General features: G+C 39.0%; 1 protein-coding gene across 2 annotated transcripts in view; it reads right to left on the bottom strand.

The window, feature by feature from the left end:
- LOC124711124 overlaps positions 1 to 12630 on the bottom strand; it is a 71086-nt gene that overhangs the window by 29420 nt on the left and 29036 nt on the right. For both annotated transcript variants that reach the window (XM_047241010.1, XM_047241009.1), the window contains exons 3-4: positions 10529 to 10622; positions 8083 to 8137 (exon numbers count right to left, since the gene is read on the bottom strand). In XM_047241010.1, the coding sequence (XP_047096966.1) occupies positions 8083 to 8137; positions 10529 to 10622 (149 nt within the window). The remainder of the gene's footprint in view (positions 1 to 8082; positions 8138 to 10528; positions 10623 to 12630) is intronic.

Here is a 12630-nt window from a genome sequence, read left to right as displayed (position 1 = left end):
GCACAGAAACCTGAAGACGATTATTTCTGCTGTCGGTACTATCCTCCTCAACATCGAAAGGATAAGGAATACATATGCCCAAAGCTTAATGAAGACAATCTAGGAAATGGATTTACTGACAAAGAACCAAAAATTTGGTGTTCAGCTTTAAAGAACAATTCTGCTACTGAGTGACTTTTCAACTATGTCTATAAAATCAACAATATTTATTTGTTTGTCAGTAGCTAGGAGAATTCCTACACCTCTGGATGTTCTTTCACTACTTTCAAAATTAGAACCAACATTGATTCACCGCTACTTCCAATCTGAGTACAATGCTCTTAGTGATCAGCAGAAGTGATAGTCTGGCTGTGCAGTTCACTCCAGTATCACCTCAAATAGTATCTAAATAAAATATTAGTAGGTAGATAATTACACTTTTTGATGATCTAAATGATTAATAAGCACCCACACATTTCCTGTTTAAAACAGTATTAAGTCAAGTACACTGACAACTGAACAATTCCATTCTTGGAAAGAACCTAAGACAAAGTGAAAAGAACAAGGAAAGACTAAATATGGCTTTCTCAGTTGTCATCAGATAAACCTTTATGATTTTAGTTAAATTAAATTGTTAGCAAGGAACAAATTTTCACTATTTAACTGTTATTACCACAAAAAATACTAGACAAGTGCCACACAATAAGTGGGGAGGAATAATTATGCATGTTTTGAGGAATGTCAAGTCAGCAGTATAGTGTGTCTCAGTATTTGAGCAGACTGCCAGTGATAAAGCAATAAACCACACACATATAGTTGCACTGCACGGACATAAAAGTTTGACTGGCTGTTTATTAAAGAGCACCTCAGGAGGGGAAAGGGGGGCGGGGGGGGAGGCATGCAGTTGCAAATTCCCCAAGTTATTTGTTACATGTCTGTATGCAGAGATATAACTTGTCACAAAGACACTGTAGGGGCTCTTTTCCAAACATTCTGCAGACAAATATCCTTACAGCCACAAGAATGTAGTAGTAAAAAGTGAAACATCATCCCAGCAGACATTTCATGTCCCATGTGTACACAGTGTGTTTATTGATATGTACGAGTACCATTCTTTGCCATTTACAGGAATCTGTTATCCACAACTGCTGACCTTCAGCACTGCTCACTCTCAGTGACACGCAAAACACTCCAAGATTTAACGCGTTTCCGGATGAATCTCACCATCGTGGGAGCCATGGTGAGGAAAGGCTCAGTAAGTGCCTAAAACATATGAACAATCGCCATGAAAGCATTAAAAGTGCTTTGGAGGTGAGAAAGGATATACTTCTTACAAGGAATAGTAAGACCTAGATTGCAGTTTATACTGGACACTGTGTACATGGATTGATTAACACACTTGTAATGCTCGTGTGAGGTACAGGGTGACACAGAATAACAGGAATGTTTGAAATGAGGAGTGGCAGCCATGGGCAGGTGGCAGCACTGCGGGATCATGGCAGTTAGCGAGTCAACAGTCCGCTTCTTCAGTAATAATGGATCAGTGGAATGGACAATAGTGTTCGTTAGCCATAAAAATGCTTTATAAAAACAATGGTAATTTGGTAGCAGCGCAGATGGAATGTCGATGTTTTTATAGTTTAAGACATCATGATACCTTTCCGTCGAAACACACGATAAAATGTTGGATTAATGACTTTGAAGAGACTGGATATAACCTCAAGAAGAAACCAACAGGACGACCAAGAAGTGTGCGTTCTCCAGTGAACATTGATGCTGTACACGAGTCTGTCTTATGGAGCCCACGGCATTCAATTTGTAAGCAAGCTGCAGTGATTGGAATGTCCCAGGAGAGTGCTTGCAGAATTCTTCATTTTGATTTAAAATTTCATCTGTACAAACTGCATATGTTGCAACAATTGAAGGACAATGATTACCGGTTATGATTAGGATTCTGTCAACAAATTATAACAAAAATAAACAATGACAAAGAATTTCTAACCAAGTTGTGGTGTCAGATGAGGCACATTTTTCATCTCACAGGTTATGTGAATAAACAGAACTACCATTACTAGGCAAACACAAAGCCTAATGACGTTCATGAGTGCCCTTTACACGCTAGTAAAGTGACAGTATGATGTGCTGTTTCATCACAAGTGATTATCGGACCGTATTTTTTTGCAAATGAACGGGGAAACACAATCACTATCAATACCAATCGTTACGTGGAGATGTTACGAACTTTCGTTACACCTGCATTGAACAACTTTCCAAACATTCAAGAATACTAGTTTCAACAGGATGGAGTGACATCACAGATTGCACGGCAATAAATGCTATATGTGTCAGGATTGTTTGGCTACTGTGTGAGCCCACGATTTGGTAACATTCCCTGGCCTCCTAGATCGCCAGATTTATCCATTTGGGATTTTTTTCTTGTGGGACTACCTCAAGAGCAAAGACTACATGACTCAACCAAGAACCCTGGATGAGTTACAACAGAGAATTCAGGATGCAATTCACAGTATCCGGGTTGAGATGTTGCAGCAGTCAATGAAAAATCTCAACAGCATATTTCACAAATGTATTTGTAAAGGGGGATGCCATCTAAAGGACATAACTAAAAAAAAAAAAAAAGATGGATAAATGCCATCAATGTTTCGTAAGCGGCAAAGTTGTAAGGTTTCAGTTTCTATGAATGCAATTTCTTTCCTTCATCACTTCTAGTTTTATTGGATTGTGGAAATGTTCCCGTTTAACTGTGTCATCCTGTAAATGTGAACCACAGCATCTCAGTGCTAGATCCATCACCTGGGACAGATACAAGATTTAACACCTGCAACAGATTATGAGAAACAAAGGGTACCCCATCAGGGATATAAGAAATAAGAAAAGAGATTAGTATTTAATGTCTAGTTGACAATGAGGTCATTAGAGATGGAGTGCAAGCTTGGATTACGAAAGGATGAGGAAGAAAATCAGCCTTGCCCTTTCAAAGCAACCATCCCAGCAATTTCCTTAAGTGATTTAAGGAAATTACAGAAAACCTAAATCAGAGTGACTAGACACAGATTCGAACCATTGTACTAAGATATAAAAAATATCATGAACTTTAACACCCAACAAAGAGACATGCCAGAAGAAGAAATGTTGGGTGTAGCCTTTCTGCCACACATCTCCAGAGTGACAGACAGTATATCAGAAAAACACAGTGTAAAGATGAGGAAAAGTCTACATTGGAATTATCACTTATCCATCAGTACCTGGACCATCAAACATAAATGGCATCGCAGGTTGAGGCAGTTGGAGGAATTGGTTGTGGTGGAGCATGGACTGTTTCAGATTCACCACAAAATAGAATTAACTGATACACATGTTATCACCACAGTGGAAGAAAACTGCTATGCTCATTTGTTCATAGGAGCCACCAAAATTCACAAGCAAGATACTAGTTTTAACAAGAAAGAGGAAATAAACAGGGCATGGGTTCTTCACTGTTGTGTATGACTGTTGCAGGTAACAAATGAAACACTACAGACGTAATTATCAGATAAAATGCCCTCAGATGTTGGTGTAGTAAGTGCATATAATCTGCAGCCACCAGTTCGACTCCATTCTGCCACTAATAATGGAGGGCGATTCTTTGACAATGACGGCCACTTGTACTTGCAAAATAAATAAATAAATAAATGAAGAGGGAAACTCACAAAACGCCATTAGCAGAAGATCTCAAATGAGCACCAACAAGCAATGAATCAAGAAGTTCAGGGAAAGCCTCAGAAATTTCAAAGAAAACAATAACATTCACAATCACTGGACAATCATTTGTTTCAACCGGGGATGCTCAGTACATATAGTCAAAGGTGCATACCTTCAAGTTTTTTTCCTTGTTGTTCAGTGTGTAGTGTATATTCTTTGTACATGCCCACCAAAACTGCGGCGCCCTACCCCTTTTTCCCAGCCATCAAATATAACAAAATATTACTTGCAGTCATCCAAGCTTTAATGTGCCAATGATTTTCATAATAGTAACAATAAAATACTTTAGTATAATAATTACAATTTGTTTACATGAGTGCTTAGTACATTACTGTAGTATAAGTTAAAATTTGAGAAGTGCTTGTTCAATGCAACTGATTTAAGAACAATAACAGCAAGAGACTCACTACTTTCATAATGTCATAATCTACACACAAGAAAACTAAAGTGTAGATGCACCATCACCAATTTCACTTAATGATATGACTGAACGCAAGTCTGTAAACTATGGCTATTCAAACATATGAATGGGAGAAGTGCTGTTCCCTGCTAATGAAAGATAACTCTTCCCGTTATTATTCTCTTAGTGGCGGGGTCTTTCGCTTTCTGTATTCCATTACTCAAATCCTGTGATTTGTCAGTTCTACCTGCCAACTCAGAAACCACAATGCGTTTGCTGAAGGCAATATGGATGGTCAACCACTGATTGGTCACAAGTCTGATAAAGTGCACTTGCTCTCAGATGCACAATTGAAAAGTATCCTATGTTAATCATAGGTTTTTATTTTCTTTAATTCTCTACCATTTTCAAGGCCCCCAACTTTTCTGCTACTTTATTCTGTGGAATTTGGCTAAAATTTGAAAACTGAAGTATGTAGAAATATAAATGCAATTTTTTGTGTGTGTAGTGGTGGGAGGGTCATGACTCCCCCCCCCCCCCCCCCCTCACCACTCCCCAATCCCCATCTGACATAGTAGGTTGTCTGTTGCCACTTGGATAACTGGGTACAAAAGAAGTATGATTTAAGTCTCTCTCTGATAAGAGACACCAAGAAGCCAGAGAAATAATTGCTGGCTTGCTCACCTAGCATTCTGGCAGCATCTAGGAGGAAGCTCCCAGGAGATATTCCAACGCAACACATTGTCTTCAATAAATGAAAGTATCTGCTGATGTTTCTTCATGATGCCTTATGTAATCACAGAGATGATTCATTTATTCATCCTGTAGAAGGTAAATGAAAGCCACTATAGAAAACAGTGTGTCTGGGAAACCATGTGTTGTACTGAACCTCATGAACTATTTAATATCAAAATGTAGTAAGAAAAGATCTGGCAGAATGTAAACAATTTAAGAGACCACTCACCAAATTGCAGAAGCGTCAAGTTGTCAACAGGCACACACACAAAAGAGAAAGAAAACTGGCTACCTGTCAGAATAAATCTTTTGTCAAGCTAGAGTAAAAATACAATCGCCCAACATACACACACCTGCCTGCACCCCTGCATTGTGCAGACTGGGCACACAACACTGGGATTGCATTCCAGCAGCTGAACCAGGACGAGAAGAGGTAGTTGTGTCATGTGGGATCGATAGCTAGCATTCAGGGATGTGGAGGGGGGGGGGGGGGGAGGAGGAGGAGGAGGGGGGGGGGGAGCAGCAGGTTTGCTGGCTAGGAATGCAGGAGAGAGGGACGGCAGATACTTGAGCTAGACATGTGAGACATGGGTGACAGGACAGAGAAAGGGGACATTGTTAGTTGGATGGTGTGAGAACAGTGGGTTAGAGGAGATTGGTGCGAGGATGGCGATGGGAGCACAGGATGTGTTGCAAAGGATAACTCTCATCAGTGTAGTTCAGAAAAGCTCATGCAGTGGGGAATTATCCAGGAGGCCTATATCACAAATAAGACATTGTACTCTACCATTCTGTGCTCAGTTACACGTTGTGCCACTGGATGGTCAATTTTGTTCTTGGACATAGTTTGGTGGTGGCCTTTTATTTTGATGGACAGTTGATTGGTTGTCATACTGACATAACAAGCTGTGCAGTGACTGTAGCAGAGTTGGTAGATGACATCGATGCTTTCACAAGTGACCGTGCCTCTAATGGGATATGATAAGCCTGTGACAGAACTCAAGATATCCTGTGCCATACCTCACACATCTCCAACCCTCTCACCAACCCCAAGAACCAGCTACAATATCTATCAGCATATTACACAAGACGATTCCCTCCCCTTCTGAAGAGGTATTCTATTGCTCGCCAGACCTACACAATATCCTGGACCAACCATAAGCTACTCCCACTCCGTTTCCACTTGGATTGCATCCTGGTGGCAGATCCAGGTGCAAGACCTGCCCAATCCGCCTACTAAGCACTTCTTACTCCAGTCCTGTCACAGGCTTATCCTCTCCCATCAGAGACGAGACCATTTGTGGAAGCAGTCATATCATCTACCAGCTCTGCTGAAAGCACTGCAGAGTCTTTTATGTCAGTATGACAATCAACCTGCTGTCCATTAGAATAAATGGCCACAGCCAAACAGGGCCAAGAATAATGTTGGCCATCCATTGGCACGACGTGCAACTGAACACAACATGCTGAAGTTTAATGGAGGCTTCACAATGCAGGCCATCTGGATCTTTCCCTGCTGCACCAGTTTTTCTGAACTATGCAAATGAGAGATACCCTTACACCACATCCTTCACTCTTGTAATCCTCCTGGCATCAACCTCCGCTAACAAACTGGCCCTTCACCCTTATCCAACAGTTTCCCCCCTTTCTGTGTCCTGTCAACCACTCCCAAACCATGCTTCCACAAGTCCATTGTGTGCTGTGCTCATTGGTTCCGATACCCATGTATCACATACCTACAAGCCCTCCCTCCCACATTCCTAGCCAGTAAACTTGCTGTTTCCCTCCGAACTGCTAGCTGCCAATCCCTTACCTCTCTTCCTCTCCCTCTTAACCACCTCATCCTAGTCCAACTGCCAAAATGCAATACTGGCATTGTGTCTGCAGATGGCACAATGTAGAGGCGCAGGTGTTTGTGCTCATGCGTGTGTTTTGTTTATGTATTTGTACTCAAGCTTGACGAATAATTTTTTCTGCAAGCCAGAAAGTTTCTTTCTCTTTGGGTGTGCCTGTTGATGGCTCAATGCTGCTGCTATTCAGTGAGTGGTCCCCTTTACACTCAAATTATTTACCACCACAATAGCTTTCTGAGAACATTCTGTCTCAAATAGTTCACAATTAAATATGCTGTTCTATTACAAATGAGGCAATGGAAAATGGTTACTGCCATGACTGCTCTTTCGCTCATTTGTGTTAAGACAGAGATTTGAGGTAACCATCATCAAGGAAGAGAATTACGAAGAATAACTGGGCTCTTAGAATGTTTGCTTTAGTATCATATCAATGTCAAACATCCCGATGGACGAAAACTATGTGCCGGATGAAGTCTCCAGCTCTGACTCTTAACTGACCGCTATTACTGATACAGACATCAGACATGACTTACAACTCCTCTTCACGGCTTCAGTTCTGTTAAGCTTCCCTTAACCTAATGACTGCACAGAACATGGACTTTCAAATACTGAAAAACTCCTGACACGAAACTATCAACTGTACTTGATCATACAATATAATGACTATTATAGCAACATTTTAACCGGATCCTATTCTCAACTGAAGCTAATCTTACAAATAGACTCTTATAAATGAAGGCATTTAATCTATTATAAATAACCAATATTCAGACATTACCTTGAAATATCAATACTATAATTTAACTTTGCTGCCCTGTCTTTCTTGATTCTGGGATCTGCACCTGTTACATATTCTGTATTTACACATTACTATTATGAAAACGAAAGATCGCTACTCACCACATACAGGAGGCATTACATTCCAGAAAGGCACAATAAAACAACTGATAAACACTTAAGCTTTCAGACATAAGGTCCTCTTCCTGAAATAGAACGAACATGCGTGTACTCCGCATGCAAGCTCAACTCGCACACATAAATGGCTACTGTGAATTGTGCTTTTTGTGTGTGTGTGTGTGTGTGTGTGTGTGTGTGTGCGCACGCATGTGTGTGTGTGTGTGTGTGTGTGTGTGTGTGTGTGTGCTGTTTTAGAAGATGGAATTTTTGTCCAGAAGCTTAAATGTTTAGTAATTTCTTTAATGCACCTGTCTGAAACTCAACACCACCTGTACTTGATAAGTAGCAATTTATCCTTTTCATAATATTGTTGTCATTCCATCCTGACTTTCCAGTATTTACACATTAGACTGACAATGTAGTAGTAATAGCAGTAGTAGTAGTAATACTGACTCTTACCTGGTATATGTTGCAATGGTTTGAAATGTGGGTACAAATGCAGAGTAGCATTACCCTGAAACAGAAGTGAATTGTTCTGTACTACAGAGCAGCAGAAAATTCATGAAGTGAAAAAAATATATAAAATTTATATAACTTTGAACAGAAGAGGGGTGGAATCACTATTAACGCATGGAAATGATCAATCTGAGCATTTTCATTTTGTTTATAACACTGTCTAAATGTTACAAGATTTAATAATATAAATGGATGGATAAAAAAGAACTCACCAAGTGGCTGCAGGGGAACACACACATAAAAGGATCGAATTTTCACAAGCTTCTGGAGACACTGGGTCCTTCTTCTGGTGGAAGAGTTGAAGGGGAAGGAAGAGGAGTGAAGGACAAGGACTGGAGAGGTTTAGGGAAAGGGAAACTGTTTAGAAAAGTCACTCAAAACCCTGGGTCAGGTGAGACTTATCGGGTGGGATTAGAAGGAAAGACTGATTGTTGGGGACTGCACCAGTTGAGATTTGAAATCCTCACGACTCCTTGCTTCACTCCATTTTAGTTTTCTACATCTTTCATTGTCTTTCCCATCTATTTTTCACTGCCCCCTCCAACCTATGTTATGTCCAATGCACTTAGCTTCTTACACTTATTAATTCGTGCACAATGTTTTAATAGCAATCTCTGTCTTGCACATTACCCTGTCTTCCACCTTTAAGCTCTAAGTTTTCAAACCTCGCCCGATGCAGTCCGCAGCACTCAGTCTTTCCTTCTCATTCCGTACAGTAAGTTCCCCTGACCCAAGGTTCTGGATGACTTTTCTAAACTGTATCCCTTTCCCTAAACCTCTCTAGTCCTTCACCCCTCTTCCTTTCCCTTCAACTCTTCAGAAGGGGGAGCCACTGGCTCCAAAAGCTTGCGAAAGTTCAATCCTTTGTGTGTGTGTGTGTGTGTGTGTGTGTGTGTGTGTGTGTGTGTGTGTGTGTGTGTCCCTGCCGTTGCCTGATGAGTAGATTTTATCTTATCTTTATCTTTTTTTATTTTATGATTATTTTCATTGAAACAAGATTTTATAAGCTTTGATTCCACATGAAACAGATGTGACCAGTGACTATCTATTTCAAGTAGTAAAGAGTACAGCAACTATTTGCAAATAATGTTTATTGCAATTCCCAATTTTGGTCCACACCAGTAAATATAAGTTAAAACATTAAAACCACTTAATCACACACACAGTCCCAACAGACTGTTTATGTCATGATAAGTTCACAATTGTTTACAGTTACAACACAGATTGTTTCAGTGTACATCATGCCAACCAACAGTGGCCTCTTCACATGCATGATACATCGACAATACATATTTACTTTATTCTATACTTTGTATGTTTTATCATTTTATTTATTATTTTATACTTCAAAAAAATTATGTACGTAAAACAAATAAAGTGATTGTAACTAAAAATAGTGACCAATGTTTTACAGTTATACAGGTGGTAATTGAGTGGACTAATTAGTGGCATCAGTTACTGCTGCATACTTTACAGTTGAATATCATTTAAAAATTACAGAAAAATTTGTTCAAAAGACCTATTTTAACAAAGTATCTTAAAAACAGTGTTAAATTCCACATACAGTTTAAGGGATTATAACAGACAAAAATGGTATCTCAACTTCTCATACTAGCAGTGGTATGTCAAATGAACCCAACAACTTTCTGCTAAATAGTTCTCTCTCACAGGTTTCACATAAATATACATTATAGCTTACACAGTATGGTATTCAACCAAACAAACTTTCAACTAAATCTGTAATAATGTGGGAAATATATTTGTCCCCAGAAATTATGTCCTCATATGCAAACAAGTGTAATCATAAATAGGTTGTTACAGCCATCAAAGTGACTGCTGGGATGTTTAAAAAGTGAACTGTAAAATAAAGTTATACATATTGTCAACACACCACACATGTAATGAGGGCACTGTGGATCAGTGTGATGTACACTGAAGCCAGTTGTATTGCAACTGTAAACAGCAGCCTCAGTGTGAACTCAATCTCTGACATGAGTAGTCCAGTTTGGGTTGCGTATATATACACGTGGTTTTCATATTTGAACTTACATTTACTGGTATGTATTTTATAACTGACTTACATTTAAAGCTTATACAACTGTATATATGATAAGGCATGCACATTATGTCACTGGAACTGGTTCTTTGTGTGTCTTTTAGACTGAAGATGGCCACACAGAGACCAAAATTTGGATTTGCAATAAATATTATTTGTTATTTCCATAACTTTTATTGTCTGAAACAAGATTATATTCAGTAACTCTCACTATAAAAAAGAACTGAGGCAAGTAAATGAGCACATGACTGAAATAAATTAAGATCTCCTAATCAGTGTAGCACTCTCACTGCAAGTAAACAATAAATAATAATGAAATGTGTTTCGTCATACCATGAGAGTCTCTCGTTTCCTGCCACTTGTAACAATCACAAAACCTTGTGTTTCAATTGCCACACCAGTTTTCTGAACATGTTCCTCAATGTACCTGGAGAAAAGATGAAACACAGAACCGACACTAAGAGGTGAGTATAAATGGAAAAATAAATAAATAAAACAAGACAGCATTTACCAGAAAATCTAAAGTTAAAACAATAATGTTGATTTCATATCAGTGGACTGTTCTGGAAGTACACTATCTGCTAGGTAACTAGGATCCTGACACCACAGAAAAAAATGGAACAATCTCTCTCTAGGACCCAAAAGTAAACGTTAATTGAAATTTTGACTATACAGTGAGTAACAATTTCAACATCTGTAATGATGCCAGATGATATTTTCTTTATTACAATATTAACGCAGTTTATTTTTCTGATGTGCAGTTCTCGCAATATTTCCAAGCGCTCACACTTTCTTGCAAAGTGACCATTACCCAATATTTTTTCCAATTACTGCAGAACAAGATAGCATGTGTTGTTCTAACACACTAACTGCAGTTATAACAATCTGACAGAATGGTTCTGTGTAATGTTTCTGGCTACCAGAAATTAGAATAGCAAGTATGGACAATGGCTTCAAGAACATACATCACTCTCGTGACAGACTTGCATTATAACTTCTGTTTTCTCTGGTTCTCTTTCATCTTCTATTGTTTTCTCCATTAAGTAGTTACCATATTCAAATTTTACCTCTTGTTTGCCACTCAATCACCATTTCATACATTATTTGCTCCCCCCCAAACCCAACTTCATTGCTCATCTTTTCATAGGCTTGAGTCTTGATTTCTTTATTCCTTTAATTTTTAATATATCACTGCAAAACACTTACGATAAAGCCATAAAGGATGAAATATATGAATTTCTTATGTTATCTGCTGAAACATATTTACTAGCTGGTTGGGAACTGCAGTATGACACACAATATTACGACATTCACACGGCAGTTTACATGTGGACACCAGCACACTTGAACAGGACAGCAAGATGTTGAGTTACAAACGAAAAGAAAGAAAAAAAAATGTTGTACTGGGTAGGCGGTGATACAGTGGTGATGAATAAAATAGGAAAGTTCTGCCTCCCACTTATCTCACAAATGATTAAAATGTTTAAAAAATCATGTGACTCAGATTGCAAACACCACAAAACACAACACTGATTACATATTCTGGACATCATGCAAAAGTTATATTATTCTGGGGTTCTGCAACACGGCAACAACAAATAACAACTGTTCTGTTACATAACAACTTCCATTCTGTGCAGCAGATCAGTGGATAGTGCCCTAGCTTTTCGCTAGCAATTTTGGGAGACAAACAAAAAGACAATGTCAGAATTCATCATCAACTGAACATTCTGGGCAGTACAGGGTGATGCATAGAGGGAGTGGAAACAAGATTTTCCAAAACAATCAAACCTGAAGCACCAATGGTGGTTAGGAACACTAATTTCCATTTCAATTAATAGAGTAGTGAAGTGGTGGTGAACAAAGTTTTCATATGAAAACATACTGCAAGAAAACATATTATTATGCACTCCACTGGCCTACAGTAGTTAAATGAGTGTATAATCTTGAAGGAATTTCTTTAGCCTGGAAAACTTACCAATGTACTCATACTTCTTATGCTGAAAACATGAAAAATTAATAAAACAACATGTGCCAGAAAACAGCCAAGGGTACAGCCAGAGCACCATAAACTAAAAACTGTAGAATTTCCCATGTGCTGCAATATTTTATTTAATTCTGAGGGCAGGGGCAGGGTGTGGGAGTGACTACCATTCTTAGAGTTGGATTCACTGCCATGTGTGTCTGCTTCCCTGGTGCAGCATTTCGGGAGTGGTCATTGTCAGGATATGGGTAATCTCTTCTTTCAGCTCTTCAACAAAACTCATATGAGTTACGGAACTCTTTTCCTTTAAGAAGGACCACAGCCAATTATTGTACTTTTTTAGTATGGACTTCTGGTTTGCCACAGTGAATCCATGATGGAAATTGGTGGTCCAACCAGTCTTTAACAAGAGTCCAGTAGTGTCCAGGAGCACCATCCTGTTGTATAACAA

Source organism: Schistocerca piceifrons, chromosome 8 (genome assembly GCF_021461385.2).
Source record: "Schistocerca piceifrons isolate TAMUIC-IGC-003096 chromosome 8, iqSchPice1.1, whole genome shotgun sequence".
In the NCBI taxonomy this organism is placed as follows: domain Eukaryota; kingdom Metazoa; phylum Arthropoda; class Insecta; order Orthoptera; family Acrididae; genus Schistocerca; species Schistocerca piceifrons.
Note: the sequence above shows the minus strand (reverse complement) of the source record. Positions and strands in the feature narration are given on the sequence as shown.